This window comes from Hylaeus volcanicus, chromosome 7, assembly GCF_026283585.1.
Source record: "Hylaeus volcanicus isolate JK05 chromosome 7, UHH_iyHylVolc1.0_haploid, whole genome shotgun sequence".
Classification (NCBI taxonomy): Eukaryota; Metazoa; Arthropoda; class Insecta; order Hymenoptera; family Colletidae; genus Hylaeus; species Hylaeus volcanicus.
In genome coordinates this window covers 10,715,254-10,732,834 of record NC_071982.1, presented here as the reverse complement: position 1 = coordinate 10,732,834, position 17,581 = coordinate 10,715,254, and the positions used below count along the sequence as shown (strand labels likewise).

Here is a 17,581-nt window from a genome sequence, read left to right as displayed (position 1 = left end):
CTCTACTTGTAAATATGAAATACTTTAATCTTCACTGCAATTTAAGGGGGATTTCGGTGTAACAGGTTCAAAAAATCGATATTATTAGTCGTTTTAAATTCCATTTAAATTTATGCTATACACGCAAATAATTTGTTTATTACAGGTGGATCTCAAGTACAAATTATATATATTAAAAGCTTTGTTTGTTTCCTGAACTTAATCATTCTAAGTAGACAACTAATTAATAGATTCCTGTAAGCAAATACTGGAACTAAAAACCCTATAAATAAAGTATTAATAACAAGACTATATCAACACAAATAATTCACAGAGAAATTCAATTGAAAAAAAAACTTTATTAATAATACAAACAAAAAGGCACTCCTTACAAAAAAAATCTGAAATATTAAAGATCATTTCCCACTGAATCTTCTTATTGTACAAAATGTATATTTTAATAACAATTCGTGATATTACATATTATTTATACGTCTATGTAATTTTATTTTCTCATATATTTATAGTTTCGCATTGTAATCCTCAAAATTGCATACAGTTTGAATATGTACAATACATACATGGTACTAAAAATAACTCAACCCTCAGCACCCTGCGGTCCTATGTAGGATGTGGCTTGACAATAGTATTGAATTAGAACATCTGAACCGCAGAGGGTTATCGAACCCTTTAATTCTTTTGCATAGTTCATTAAACATGTAACATTCTTTATTTAGATTTTTTAAGTCTCATTTCTATAGTACATACGATACAAATAATTATCTAGTTAATATCATACAGAACAGGGTACTTATCACCACTTTGAATAACTCTTAAACCAAGAATCGCATAAAACAATTACTTGCCTTTGAGTTCATCAAATATGAATCAACATTCAAGTTTTCCAGTACAGTAATTTCTATATAATTGTAAAGCAAGATAGATAAGTATAGTAACGTATGCCTTTTGGAATCATGCAAATTATGTACAAAACATTTATTTATACAATAAATAATTTAGAAGGTTGTCAAGTTAAGTGTTTCGTGCTGCATATGTTTAAATACTATGCGAGAAAGATTCACTTGCATTCATTTCTTTAATAATTTTTAGCTTTCAATAACAAAATTAATTTCTACTAAAGACAGTCTGCCAACAGTCTTCATGTGGCTTAATAAACTGCAAAATTCTGTTAATATACATCTTTTCGTTTTGTTATGAATATTTCACCACCAGATAGTAATTATAATTTTACTACTGATTTACGTTTAATAGAGATTTGTTACAAAACTATAAAATATAATGTTCATTATATGTAACTTTTCTTTTTTCATTGATGCTAGGTAAAATTATGTGTAACACTATCCAATTAATATATTACTATTTATATCTTTTCCAAGTTATACGAAAACCAACCCTGACAAGTATTAGACTTATTGTTTAAAAGCTTACAGGTTTCAATTTATCCAAGCGCGTAACGTGTAAGTAGAGCAAATTATATTATAAATAAATTATATTATTAATTAATTGAATTATATAATTTTTCTCTATTTACATTTGCAGAGAATTATTTGTACATTGAAATTTAAAGAAGCTATACCAAAATCAATAAATAATCGATGCAACTGTTAAATTTTCCTAATTAAAATTATTCTTCATAAACTCATAGTATTTAATTTGTTCAAGCACTTAATTTGTAGAGAAAAATTATAATATAATATAATTTCTCCTTACATGTGAGAAAATATTTATTTATTACACATAAAAATTCAGAGTCGCTAATGACCAAGAAAAAAAAAATTGAAGAAACTTCTATATGTACAATTCAATAAATAATTACTATAATCGTTAAATTTTACTTTTACCTTCCAAATAAAAATGTTCATTCTTATCACATTGAAACTCAAATGATTAGGTGGATTCTTAATATTGTCAGACTGAATACAATTGTTCTTAAATGTATTATACTTATACCTTTTTTAATATTTTTATCATGCACAATAATTGAATCACAATCTAAATTGCAAGTAATAAATAAATTTCACAGTATTCCCCCTTCAATTACCAATACTTATTGTCAATCAAGCAAATAGATCTGTCCCTGTACTAGTTTCAATGTGGTAAGTTGGTATTTTACACGAAAACGTATGTTTCACAATGTAAAACATGCGCCAAGAGTCTGGAAACAATTGAAAATAAATTAAATGTTCTGGTGATTAGCAATTTTAAAAGGTTCGTTAGAAAAATAGAGAAAACTGAAAAGTCATTACAACTTTACCATTACAAGTGCGAAGCAATCTAATTTGTCTACAATCAACATCAGCAATGATCGATACCCATCAGATTACCCTTGACACATTAAAAATATGAGAAATGTACATAACTCATGATTACTCAGCAGTTTCCTAATAAAAGGAAAAATAGAATTTGTATACAATATATTTCCTAATTTTACATTACTTTTAACACGTTGACAGCTATGCAGGAGTCATTGCCACTAATGCTTGTATTTTTAAGATTGTTCTGATATAAATGGATTTTCGAAGATATAAAAATTACGGATAGTACTTTGCATGCCAGAGTATTCTTTTTAGAAATTTGTAAATTAAAATTTTTTTTGGTACAATACATGTTTGTTAGTATTCTCCTATAAAAGAATATAAAATTATTGTTCATTATGTTATTCTTTTGGAAATTCGTTAAATTTTATTGTTTGTAAACAATCAACTGAAGTAATTCTGTACAAACAAGTTGGGACAGGAATTTATATTTTGTTGGAATATTTCTCGAATTTGATCAAAGTATTAAATGTTTGATTATATGCATATTCAAGACAACGTTTACATTATATATTAACAAGTTTTCATACAAAATTTGAATACTAAATGTTTTTTAGTTGAGAAATTGAAAAATATCTTAATGTGTTAATAACTTTCCAAGATACAGTTCAGTTCTAGCTATAAAACATATAAACAGAACTGGAAGAATACTCAATATATATAGAACTGTATTATTAATTACAAGGACTTTTTTTACACTTTTACAAAATAATAGAAAAGTTGAAATTGCAACAGCAATTTTAATTTTGAGATAGCCATGGTCCAGTGTTCACCAAGTTACCATGAAAATTTAATATAAATTTTACATAATATATTAGCGAAAACGATTATTCTAAAGAGCTCCTGAAGAACTCCTTTTCTTAGCAATCAACATGTTAAAATTAGATCCTTTGTATTCGCAATAACACTTTAAGTCAATTGGATTGCACTATCTTTCATCTTTTTACTCTTCTTCTTCGAAGTCTTAACTTTCATAATAGTCTTCCCAGCCTTCCCCTTCACAGGGATAGTTTTCTCCTTCAACGACTTCATTTGTAACTTTACGTCAGCTTTCGATAGCTTTTTGCTGTTCATGCTCCTTACGCTAAATTTGCTGTTCTTCTTAACTTTGGTAGAAGTTTGAATCGCTTGGCCGGGTCTTACACAAGACCCGGGCAGCTTATACTAGGCTGAAACTTTCACTTTTTTCTTCCTCTTCTTCTTCTTCTTGTCGTGGTGAAGCTCTTGCTTCTTGGCTATGCAAAAGCGACAATACCAGTCCTCGTTGTCTGCTGGTGGCACTTGCATGCCAACGCACACCCTGTATAATTGAAAATATTTGGATTAAGTATGAGGCAAGACCATGAATTGGTCCTCGCAGCAAAATATAGTTTAGGTTTTCTAAAGAATCAATTCATTATTACTTCGAAAGGCTATTAGCTATGAGTTTATCTACATTTTTGGCTTTATAATACTTCATAATATATATCCAAGCATAAAACTATGTGCCTGCTTCTTTACGAAACTAATAATCTTGAATTGTTCCAAATTAAACTCCAAATGACTGTGTTAACCTGGGATTTTTATTGTTGGACTCACCAATGATACCATGCGTCACAATCATCGCAACCAACCATGGGTGATCCATCATCCTGGTTCCCACAAGCAGGACATATCCAAATCTCGCGACCACCTTGTTCCTGAAATACTCATGCCACGATAAAAACACAATATATTTTTCTTTTATTATAATAATGGGCAACTCAACCCATCTTTTGTGTTATCAATACAATTCAGATTATAAAATTGTTTTGATGAGGTCAGAAAAAATTGTATCGAATTACAAAGAATGTATTAATAGAAATACTTCATGGACACATGATAAAAATGTTTATGCCTTGCACTTCGCAACCACATTTCATGTATTTCAGACTATTTCGATAGTGTAACTATGATGCATGATTGTAAAAATATGGATATGTAAGATGCTTTCAAAGAAATTCTATGAAAAAGTATGATCGAAGCGGTTGTAATGCATGAAGATATATGATCTATCGCTAGCACTATGAATATGAATGTCAGGAGAGGATATGCATGTTTTGGCTTCCGGTGATAAAACATTTTCATTTGGCCCATAAGGAAACAATACTTTGCGATACATAGTTTGTTAAGTTTTTTAATGGTCATGAATTTCTTTTTATTGTTCGATTAACTTGAACAGAAAACAAGTTCAAAGAACCAAAATTAAAAAATTATTCTTTCCTCTGCTTTCATTTTTATTGAAATTGAATACTTCGCTAAACTTGGAAGTAAAGAGAGGAACTAATAATCAAAGCTTTTAGAAGTTTTACTTCAATAATTCTCCACCGTTACATAAATACACTCCCAGAAAAATTTAATTTAATTGCGCTTGAATTTAATTTAATTATGTATTCAAACCGATCAAAGTCGTTGCTGGTTAAATTGAAAGTAATGTGTATCTCGTATATAAATTATAAACAAACTTAAAGTTACATGCTGCAAATATTTAACGTTCTTGTATATGCATTCAGCTGTATCTCTCAAATATCTAAATTAACAAACACTAAAAATAATTCCATCCTTGACTATGGAATCATTAATTTTCTATGTACTTGTACAGTTATCAAAATACATAACTATATTATGTACCTATTAAGTATCATATAGGAAAAATATTATTCTTAGTTTTTGTGTAGTATTATTACTATGCATATACTTGTAAATTTTTGGTAAATTGTTTCTTTAACAAAGGGGGAACTATTAAAGATTTTAATAGCGATGAACTTGTTTCTAGACTTATGTAGAATTGTAACGAAATGGAACTCAATTATACTAATTACACTTCAAACAGCTTAATTTAATACTATGTTATCATCATTTACACAAAATTTTATAAAGCCATACTATGTAAATAGTGATAACTATGTATTCGAATACTTAATAAATAATGCTGATTCTTAATTAATCAAAAAATGGATCATTAAGGTTGACGATACACATAAGCTCCAAAGAAATAGTGTTATGATTTTTCAATAGTCCTTTGGTAAAGATCTGCTATAGCTGAGAAACTTTCAAAATACTTAAATTCCGTTTTTTTTCGAAGAACTATAAATCTTTGCACAGTAAGTCGCAGAAGCATTCGCACTTGCTTAACTGGTGACTTTAGACTTGTACAATACATTTATAGGACAAAATGCTATGAAAATTTTCATCGATGAATGTATACCCTGCATTATTAATTACTATCTGGATTGACATAATGCAACACAACACAGTTATAGAAAGAAATTACATAGATTGAGACACACTACCTTTGTCTACCCTAAATGCCTCCGTCATTTATATGAAAAAGCTTGTCGAGGCAAAGTTGCACTGTTTCGAGGAACACTTATAATAATAAAATGATGTTCTATGAGTATAACAGTCTCTCATAACTGTGCAATTTTGTCCTTACAAGTTTTTTTCCTTGGTACTATACAGAATTCAAAAAGAGACAAAAGTGTTGTTAAGTCTCAACGTAGCGCAACAAAGGTTTGAATATTAAAACAAGGACTCTATTTCCATGAAAACTAGTGAATTATACATAGTTTGATGATATTTAAATTATATGAACATTGTGTTTAAGTATAAACCCATGAGAAAATAATGTTCATTTAATTTAAATACCAACAATGTATGTATTGTTCATGCTTCACAGCTCCATGTCGACAAAGATGTATCGAAATCAGAAAATCTGGACCACCAAGAATTAAAAGTCCCATCAAATCATCTATTTCATAAAGTTTTGCTATTTGTAATAAATTCTACAATTGTACAAGCTATAAATATGATTAGGATATATAGTATAGTATAGTTCTGTTCGCAGCATTAATAAAGAATTCAGTCGAAGGGAAAATTTTTAAACTAAAACTTAAAAAATGCCTTAACGGTCACATAAATTCAAGCAAGAGCTAAAGGCAACGCAAGGATTCATATATTTCTATTAAACTGGAGTAGATGGGTAAGATAGGTAATTATCGTACAAAGAATGCCTAATAACTTTTGTTTAGAATGGGAATGTACTCACCACAGTAGTGGTTGGCGTTGTAGGCAGCACGACCCTGCCATTTTCTTTGTCTTCTTTAGCGTCATCCTTTTTAAGAGCTGCATCTGCTTTCGTCTCTGTGCCGTTAAAACCGTCGGTTATATTCCTAACTGTTTCGCATGCTAGGTTTAATGACAACATGCAAATGGCATGCAATCAACCAACTCTTCGTTATTCTGTGGATCGCTTAATATTTCTCCTTCACTGTTACAAAAATCCCTTTCTCTATGTTTGCTATGATTCTATATGATCTTTTAAATTTAAATTGTCTAATTTTACTATAACGGAGGGAGGAATTAGCTCAATAATTTTACTTTTATTCATTTCTAAGCCTCCGTAAATCCCGAAACAGTTTGAATGATGAATAAGTTTTTCTATCTGAATACTAGTAGCTAAGTTTACCTGATATACATATGTCAATAAATTTGAAATTATTGCTCCCTTTTCATTAATACAGTAATCGATAGAAGTGAATATATAAAATATTTTACCTCAAATACTTTTAAGGCTTTTAATATAGTTTCCACAGCTTTACGTTATGCAAAACATACTATTATATTTTATTAATATCCATATTATGTTAAGATTCACTCTTTAGTGTTAAGGTATTTTCGAATTCTAAATATACAAAATAGTTTTTCATAATTTTTTAGTAATAACGACTGATTCTTTAACAGAACGATGATGAAATTAATTATACTTGTAGTCATTTTAGAAACTTAGCTTACTATTCCATGGTTTTCTATATACTTTTGCAATACTCTCATTTATAAAGTCTCTAATCTAACTTAGTTTCTTTGTCTATTTCGAATAATTTCATTAAATATTGTTTCAATGTCTTCTCTCATGTGCCTTCGTAATGAATGTTAGTTTCTAATACTCTTCTATAATATCCTCTTATCAATTTTATGGTGTTTAATTTTTTTATCAATAGTGTAACTAAGAAAATATCTTCTACATATGTGAACATCACATGATACTTTCATCCTTTGGAAGTAAGACACGTATTATAACATATACGTATAGAATAGATTCAACACTTACACGCATGCATATAAGCGATAAACATCAATTACATTGTAATTGAAAATATCACAGTACATTAAACTCAATATCTCACTTTCGTCATGATTATTTGGTAAGATTAGTGGTCTAATGCTACTTAAAAGTCCACGGAGATAAATGCAGAGTTCTCAAATCCTTGAAAATGCTATGTAACTTGTGCGATATTATTCTATTCTATTCTAAACGATACAATCACTTATGTTGCGAATACGATAGAGAAAAGAATCATAATTCAAAACAAAGAAAAGTCTGTTAATCAAATGAAGTCTTGGGCAAAAATAGCTATAATAGAAGAAATTAATAAAAAAATTCTGAGCACCTAATGTACAGAATTTACTTTTTTGCAAAGTTGGTCTGTTTGAACAAGAGCATGGCAATGATTCAGTTGTGTAATAAAGAGACCATAAGTGCAATCCATACATTATTATACATATAGTGTTTACTATAGACACTGTAGACAATCTACATCAACGTTATTAACATTATCAGCAAAATAAGTAAATGCTTCAGACTACATTTACAGAACCCTTCAGGGCCATTTCGTATTCTTCATGACTTCTTTATAGAGGGTATTAACTAATATGATCGTTTTTCAAGATTAAATCTTTGTACTAATATAAATTGAAAAATCCCTTACCATTTTGCCATTTTGAGCCTTCATTATGAGAAGCAGTTGAAATTTACAACTGTGATTTCTGACACAAGCTGTTTTAATTTCTTTTAGCTGTTCAACTGTTCAAATTGCAAATAAAGGACTTTTTAATTCATAATCCTATGAAAATTTGATCTTGAAAAAAGGAAAATAATTTCTTACAGAGTGAAATTGCGAATTCGTGTATAAATAATTTGCGGCATATGTGATAAGTGAAGCGAATAAATTTCCAATGCCTATTTTAAATTGAGATTCAGGTACCTCAGAAAATCCGCATGCCAAAAAAAATTCCCCTCCATTGTCTTGATATGAGGCTCAAATATTTGCATATCCTTACTGTTCATTTATATTTTAAATATTTTTATCGTACGGAATGTATAACAGTACTTCTTGATGTTTTAAATAAGTATCTCTTAACAAACTGAAGTAGTGTAGAAGGGTAATAAGAAAATATTATGTAGTTCTAGATATTAAAATGATAGATAATAGAATTAAAATATTTATATGTGATATTATTCACTTTCGGCAACTGTACCTACTCCTTACATAGGATTCTATTCCCTTCGCTACTCTAATGTATGGAATTTCCATTCGTTAGAATAAAATAGAATTTTCATACAGAAAATATATTAGTTCAAAAGATATATTAATTAGAAATTTGCAAAGTAGTATGCATCTTTCGAATACATTTTCTAATTGTAATTGTAGTTTGTTGCAACTGTAATCATAGTCCATTGCAATTACATTTTATACGCATAATTATAATTGCACAATTAATGATTACATATTACAATCATAGTACTTCATTATATAGTCAATTACAATTATAATGTTTAAGACCAGAAAATTGGAATATTTGTTAAACTAGTACTTTGTCTTAAATGTCCTAAGATTTTGCTACAATGAATAAGAAATTGCATGAATTTTAGAACTATAAAATATAGAATCTGGTAACTAGATTTTGCAACTGCACATAAAATGCATAATAATGATATAAAAGGTATCTAAAGCCACAGAATTTCACTTTAAAACATTCTTTCATCCTGTATAAGTGTCCTAAATAGTTTCCATACTTAAAATCTGCTATATTTCCTAATATTACATTAAAACTTCTATTTATCAATCCTACTCTCCACTTTCTCCATATAACTTTCCTACTTTCATTGAATAAAAAATTCTTAATCTCCTAGAGTATCAACACTTTGTCCGCTAAAAAAAAAAGTAGATTGCTTCCATCAAATCCTTTTCAAGCTATTCAAAATATACCACAAGTGCAATATACCATTTACATTGCATGAGAAGGTACGAAGGAAAGAAGAGAAAGTTTGAGATCTAATCGAGTAGTGGCGCAAGGCAAGAAATGTCTTAGAACTAGATTTTTTTCCAATAATCGCATTTTCAATTTGCAATTACAACGATTTCCAACTATCAAAAAGACAATAAATCCTCCAAAGCATTTGGAGAAAGTAAGTTCTGAGACTTCCTTTGATATCAATATAATTCCACCCGATTAATTGGACAAAGGTGCTAGACTTTGAAATAATCAAGTAGACTTGTAATCACAACATGGAAGTACATAACAAATCTAATATAGGCTATGAAATTGTTCTACATATATATATATATACATATTAGTTCTATATATATATTAATGATTACACATTATATTTCCTAATATATATATATATATAACTAGACAACAAAGCAGGCCAAATGAAAATTATACCGTCACCGCAAGTCATGAATGCATAGAAAATAAAAATAAATAAAGTATGGGGAATGTTAGGTTTCTTGGATCAGGTAAAATTCGAATGGTAATGGTAAATTCGATGGGTTGAGTTGATCATCATAGTAAAAGTAGTATCGATTACATATTGCAGCGATGTATGATGTAATATGCAAACAGATTCTATCCGATATGTATTCTTATTATTATTCTTCGCAGCTGTATAAATATGAGATTCGATTGCAATCTAAATAAATTTTGCTTTAGTTGGAATTGAAATAGAGAATTGAAAATGGGGTTGTCAACCAGCAAGCTTATTTCATAATTTATTATATTAATAAATTTTCAACATTTCGATTGTTTTTATTTCTGAGTGTTTCTTCTATTAGAAATTGTTGCTATTGAATCTGTGGAACAATTCTTCAGAATTATGAATGTAATTACTTTATATAAAGATGAATTAAACAGTAAACATTTATAGAAAGTAAATTGCTCATAGAAACTTCAACATATTCCATCCAGCAAATGGATGAAAACTCATATACTTGAATCATGAGACACAAATAAGAAATCAAAAATCAAGAAAAAATTCAAGATTAGTTGTGAATTTGTTCCTTTTTGTGGTGACACCTCTAAATATACATTTTAAAATTGATTTTATATACATATATGTATACATAAATTCATATACATATATATATATTTAAATAATCTGTTGCATAAACACTTGAAAATGTGTTTCTGTCTGTTTGAAGAATATTTTTTACCATATAAAACGTACTTACAAAATAATATGATGGTTGTTGTTGTTGCGTCAAGGGAGTTTGGAGCTTTGGGAGAGGATCAAAGTGAGCTGGAGGGGTCTCCCTTTGAGGTAAGGCTTTGAAGAGAGATTTCTTTGCTCGAGGAATTGTTGCAAGTGGCACACTAGTAAGATTAGCAGAGAAAGTATCTGTAGGAAGAGCAGGGCTTCCATCTAATGTTCCCTCCTCTGTTTTCTTACTTGCCGACTTTTGCTTTGGCGGTCGCGTTACTAACGCCGAGATTTTCGCTAATTCTGGACTTGGTTCGCGTTTCATCTCTTCTTCAGGCTTCTTCAGCAATGTCTTTATTGTTCTAAAACACATTTTTAACATTAGAATCTATGGATTTTTATATATATTTACATTATACATTACATATATTTACATTATATAAATATTGTAATGTAGTATAAAATATATTATATACGAGAAAAATTCAATTTTGTAGTTTATTAAATCGTATCGATGCCGTTTTGGTCCACAACCTAATTATAAATGGTAACGATTTTGTAATCGTAGTAAATTGGGATTATAATTTGTAATACTACTTATAGTCAGAACAAATCTAATGTATTAGGAAATATTCAAACTTGTTCTAATGCACCACGTAATTTAACTAGAACTTTCCAAATCTAATACGATAAAAGTCCACAGAATTAATTTACGGAGATGAATGGAGAGTTCTCAAATCCTTGAAAATGCTATGTAACTTGTGTGATATTCTTGTATTCTATTCTAAACGATACAATCACTTATGTTACGAACACGATAGAGAAAAGAATCATAATTTGAACAAAGAAAAGTCTGTTAATCAAATGAAGTCTTGGGTAAAAATAGCTATAATAGAAGAAATTAGTAAAAAAAATTCTGAACAGCTAATGTAAAGAATTTACTATTTTGCAAAGTAGTTCTGTTTGAACAAGAGCACGAAAATGAATGAATTATGTAATAAGGAGATCATAAGTGTAATTTATACGTTATTCAATAGTGAAGCATTGTATACACTATGTACAAATATTTCGTTAGTTTTAATATACATCAAATGAAATAAAAAATGAAGAAAAATAAGACAATATTACTGATAGATCCAATTATTTAAATTGTTAGTTATTTGTTAGAAATGTGAAAAATAGTAGAGAACAATAATTATTAACTTACATTTTTTTCATTGGTCCAGTGTCAGGCGTTGGTGGCCTTGGAGAAGCTGTTCCTAACTTTAACGTTATTTTTGGCACAGCTTCTGAACTTTTTTCTTCTTTCTGTAACTAGATATAATGCATAAATTATTAAGTTTTAGATTTTTATTAATAATGATGAAAATGTAGATAAAGTAAATAGAGAAAGAACGATAAGATTTTGACTATACCTCTTTTTCTTTTCGTTTGTCTTTTTTTTCTTTCTTCTCCTTAACTTTTTCTATCTTCTCCTTCTTGTCCATTTTGTCTTTCTTTTCCTTTATCTTCTCTCCTTTCTCTTTATGCTTTTCTTTCTTATCCTTTTTCTTCTTTATTTTGTCCTTCTTTTCTTTCTTGTGTTCCTTAGATTTCTGAAAATATTATTTATGTGTAATAAATTCAATATAATGTTTTTATTGGAGAGTACTTTCTAATTTTACTAATAATTTATATTTAATTCCTAATGAAGTATTTATTCATAAAAAACAAAATCTTCAATTCTAAGAAAATCAAATGACTTAAAAAATACATTAAACTTCATCAAGACAATCCGAATAAAGTTCATCAAACAATTACCTTATCATTTTTATCCAGTTTCTCTACTTTGAGAGACTTTGAAGGTAACAATGGTACAATAGGCAGTGACGTAGGGTATGTAATAGGTGCTGCGAGTACAGATGCTAAAAGTGGTGGCACAGCACCCGCAGGAACTGGTGCAACAATCTCCTTATCCTGTTTAACTGTCTTCACTTTGTCCTCCTTCTCCTTCTCAAACTTCTCGTGCTTCACCACTGAGGACATTGTCTCATTGGATGTCATCGTCAGAGACTTATCAAGAGGTTTGCTTTTCATAGCGAAGTCCTCAGACTTCACAGGGAGATTTAAGAAGCGTGGTGGCAGAGGTAAGTTTGGCATCGCTGGGTGTGGGCCAGGACCACCTCTGCCAATAGGCATCGGGAACCTGGGGAACATGGGGTGTGGTATCAAACCAGGCGCAGGGGGAAATGTTGAGAAGAAAGGGAATGGAAGTGTTGGCGGAAAACTTGGTTCCTTTGAAAACTGGGGTTCAGGGGCCTGTGGAGTCTTGGGTCGGTCCATTGTATCCAACTCTACCACATCGTTGGAAAGCTTGGTCTGGAAAAATATTAATCACTTACTGTTGATACGTACACTTATATTATTGTCATCAAATAGTTTACGGAAACAAAAACGCACCTTTTTGGGGCTGCTGCAGTGCTTTGGACTTCTTGATTTGACTTCCTTCTTCTTACTTATCTTCTCTTTTCGTTTCTTTTTGTGGTCCGTAGGTGTAGTAGGCATGTTTAACTCAGGAGTCTTTGGCGTACTGGGTGTTCCCGGAGGAGACATATCATCGAACATGTAAACGTCTGATCCTGGACTCTGCAAGTCGATCAACTCTCCTCCATCTGGCTGTAAATGTACATCAGGAGTATGCGGAGCTTTCTTTTCTTCTTTTACATCAGCATCGTTGCGAACTGCTTGCTTTTCAATATTCTCATCGATTATCAAGCCTGGTGAACTTTCTCTCGAATCCAATTCTTTGTATTTGTGTTGCTCTGACATGTCCTTGTCTTTATCCTCGCGTGGCTTTGAGATCTTCTTGAATATATTCAGCTTCTGCTTATCTGGTTCCGATGGAAGTTTATCAATATTGTCTTCTTTTCTCTCTGTTGGAGGAGATCCACCAGTGAGGTCGACGACTTTCTCTGTTTTGATCTTTGGTTCTGCTTTCTTTGCTAATTTTGGGCTTCCAGCTGTCTTGGGAGTTAACAATTTGGGAGTCGAAGGCCTGCTCGAAGAAGCTGGTGACTGAGATTTCCCTCCACCTGGCTTCAACGGTTTCAATTTGGCCAATTCTTTCATACCTGCCAGTTTCTTAATTTTATTATCATCAACCTTGTTCGGTTTGAATAACTCTTTAGCACGATTCTTCTTCTTGTTTTCTTTGTCCACCTTGCCATCCTCCAATCCTCCTTTTTTCATAATCTTCTTCGGTTTCTTGTCATACTTCAGTTCAGGGGGCACCATGGGATAGGAACTAGGCTGTGGTGAATCTGAACGAGTCTGATGGGGTGTCCTCGCTTCAGGCAGCTTTCCTTCTCGAGCAGGGGATAAAAAACCAGAAGTGGTCATCATTACGCTATGTATCTCACGCAGAGGTCTACCTTCCTCTAATACTTTCACTCGCTTCACAATGGGACTCTCGAAAGAGACAGGATCTCCTGGACGCTTGAAAACTACTTGTGGAGACATTCTTTGAGGGGACAAGTTCATTGAACTATTGGCTGATGTTCCATTCGATGATAAATCGGATGATCCGTTCATCAAGGTTTCCGGTTTCTCCGTTACGTATTCTTCTGCAAAGTAATGATTCGTTTCATTTCAAATTGATACTATTGATAAAAGTTGATACTATGCTAGGTATTAACTTAACATTATATATTATTTTATGTATGTAATAATGTAATATTGCATTTTTGTTTACAAGAAAGACACAGTACTAATGATACAAACAAGTAACTGTTATTTTATTTTCATACTTTGTTTCTAGAAAACTTACTTTACCATCGTTATTACACTTTTTATTATTTAATTATTCATTAATTTATTTTATACGAGACTGTAGCATTGCAATGATTATTTACAAGCAATTGTCTGTATTCTATGTTCCTTGTAACGTATCAATATTATATATGTACAAATATGGGAATGAAAATGAGAATTTGAGAATGAGATAATGAAGTAATATTATATACAAATAGAATTGATATTTAATTTCATAATTCTGTATTTAATCAAATTTATAATAATCAGAAATAATAATTTGATAATATTTTTAATAATTCTATATTTGACACTTATAGCAACAAATTGAAAACTATTAAGATTTAAAACCTACAAATAATATTTATATTCCATATACGGCTTTTAAAGTTCAATACTTTCCAACGTGTACAAAATGGTAAAATACCTTCGGTGTCAGGGTACATGGCTGGTAAGTGTTCATGTACGTGCACAGGCCTTGTCACTACTTCTCGACTCCCAGGTTTGAGAAAGTTCAAATGATTCTCACGCTGAATTGGAAATTTGGGCACAGCTATAGGATATGGAACCGGTTCTACATTTTTTATGTACTCTGTTAACTCTTGTATATCGATGTTCATGTGCTGGAAAGCTAAACCTAAGTCATCAAGGTTTGCTTCGGTTCTCCCTACTGAAAAAGTGTTACAATTACAACAATTAAAACAATGAAAAAACTAATATAATTTATATGTGAACATAAGAAGCTTTCTAATATGTTATCTGCTATTTTAATATTTTTGTTCTATTGGTAAATATTAATATCAATTATTAGAAACATATAGATTTTATAATTTATACATAAATTTCAGGATTAATAATTTAATTTGAGTGCAAGCTTCTCTTCAATTATTGGGAATGTATTATATTATTATTTTTCATACATAAATTTTAGGATTAATAATTTGATATCACAAGTTTTTCTCCAATTATTTTCTTCAATTATTAGAAATATATAGATTTTATTATTCATATGTAAATTTCAGGATTAATAATTTGACTCGAGTGCAAGTGTTTCTGAATATTTTTAAGAAGAAATCATCAAGTTCTTTCCTATATAAAAAGTATTTATATTATATTGAAAGACATATGTTATGAAATGTAGGTCTATAGTAATGTACTGATGAATCTTGACTTGAATTGAATAGATTATAAAGAGCATTATATTGAAAAGCTTATTGCTACAACACACTGAAAATATTGCAATGGCATTCTTGATACAATGTAATCTTCATATAATATGCTATATAATCTATTCGTAATATATTAACTACATTATACCATAGTCTACCATATTTATTAAAAATATATCTACAGAAAGGATAAATCGAATGTTACCAAAATAAATCCCAGATGACCCTTGAAAAGTCATAGACTACTTAACTCGTATCAGTTGATTAACATTGCAATATCTTACTCAAGGTTTGATATAACTTACGCGATGTAATAATCAACAATTGCTACTCACAAATTTCTGCATACTGATGCGTAAGCTTTGATATCCGTAGAATATACTCTTGCATAAGATCGACCATGAACTCCAGCGGCGTGGAATTGATAGAGTGCCATCCGATTGTTTGGCAAATCTGAGCAACAGCCATTTTCAAAACGCTTCTACTGTATTCCGTTGACATTTTTACCTACAACAAACATTGGACAAACTTGTTACTGACGAAAAGAACAATCATAAATGTCTCTATATATAGAAACCAAAGACAAGACTACAGTTTTTGTAGATATTTACCTGTATTTTGTCTATTGTAATGTAAAAGAGACTTTTGAAGGTTATGTACGACCGAAAAAAGAAATTACACAAGGATTTCTGAATTTCTCAGCTTATCAATCTAATACACGCACGTACATTCTTGGTATACTATTTAACTTCACTTAGACGTTAAGATGTACTTCTCGCGACGATGACACACATTTTGTTTACGAGATTTAACGAATAACACAAGAACATGGAACGCGATACGTTCTCGTCAAGTATTGCTCGCTATCTTCACATTTTCTTTCGGATTTTTAATCCTTCCTAATCATCGATTCATATCATAATATACTATGTACCATAATGGCGGAAAAACTTTAACCATGGAAGTAAAAAAGATACCGTTGTCTTGGCTATATTTGATCCCATTTACATTAGAGTTATAGGTTATGTTTAAATGTAAAATTTTAACTACGAAGATCGTTAATGTTTTATTAATTTTTGTTGTGTATTCACACTTTATGCTGGTACGATTTTATATAACCACAGCACTGTAAATTCTTCTACGGGGAAAAACGTAATTTTTGTGAAAGCACTATTTTTATTTTTATAGAAAATTCCCGAGGAACTACATGCCATAATTATTTATTCATGTGTTTACTATGAAATAGCAATAGAAAATTTGATAATAATCCCCATTCCCAACATAGAACGTATATAGACCATAGACTACTATCGAACATAGATGCGTCACGTGACCCTATTATACGGACATTGAGAAAAGTTCTTATGCAGTGATGGGCAAAACCCTAGGCTTCGAATAAATCTGAAGTTTGCCGATATGTGTGTCTCGTTTCCTCTTTTGAACATTTTCCAGAGAAAGAAACGAGACAAACACATCGGCAAACTTCAGATTTATTCGAAGCCTAGGGTTTTGTCCATCTCAAAGCACATCGCATATTTGCATTGCAAACTCCCCTAAGTTACTAGATTTACGAAATAAGGTCGCTGGAATCTGATTTGTCAAAGTTATTGTTTAAATAAATATTAGACGGAGCAAGTCTGACTTTGGTCACTAATGGGAATGAGAATGAGAATGAAAATAATAATAATAATACAAATAAGAATTCCCAAAATGGTCCAATTTAGTAACAGCTAAAATTATAAAATAAACTAATTTAGTTAATAATAAACAAATTTGAACGGCAAAGGACTAAATAGCCATTTGTTTTATTTCTGCTTAAGAAATAAAACAAATTAGAATGTAAACTTTGCATCGACTCAAAATTAATGTCATAGAAATATTTTCAATAATTACAAATCGGTAAATGTAAACATGTACCATAATTTTTAAATAATCGTTTAGAAATTAGTGGTAAAATCGCTTAGATTTCTATTCGATACAAATTCTTACTAAAATACGCTACAATAAACCATAATCAACAGATTGCA

The 17,581-nt window shown here is 30.3% G+C and overlaps 1 protein-coding gene across 4 annotated transcripts; it reads right to left on the bottom strand.

The window, feature by feature from the left end:
* Nucleotides 1-323: 323 nt before the first annotated feature.
* LOC128880564 (transcription initiation factor TFIID subunit 3-like) lies at nucleotides 324-16,858 on the bottom strand. 4 transcript variants are annotated; one of them, XM_054130812.1, is made up of 11 exons: nucleotides 16,166-16,858; nucleotides 15,890-16,061; nucleotides 14,813-15,055; nucleotides 13,036-14,198; nucleotides 12,397-12,954; nucleotides 12,012-12,191; nucleotides 11,804-11,910; nucleotides 10,628-10,958; nucleotides 6,382-6,476; nucleotides 3,894-3,994; nucleotides 324-3,615 (listed from the first exon to the last, which is right to left on the bottom strand). In XM_054130812.1, the coding sequence occupies exons 2-11, from the start codon at nucleotides 16,053-16,055 to the stop codon at nucleotides 3,551-3,553; spliced, it is 3,009 nt and encodes a 1,002-aa protein (XP_053986787.1). In that variant the 5' UTR covers nucleotides 16,056-16,061; nucleotides 16,166-16,858; the 3' UTR covers nucleotides 324-3,550. The 4 variants fall into 4 exon arrangements, with proteins under 4 accessions (XP_053986787.1, XP_053986790.1, XP_053986788.1 ...); XM_054130815.1 differs by having other exon boundaries at nucleotides 10,846-10,958; XM_054130813.1 differs by having other exon boundaries at nucleotides 11,804-11,904.
* Between the last annotated feature and the right edge of the window lie 723 nt (nucleotides 16,859-17,581).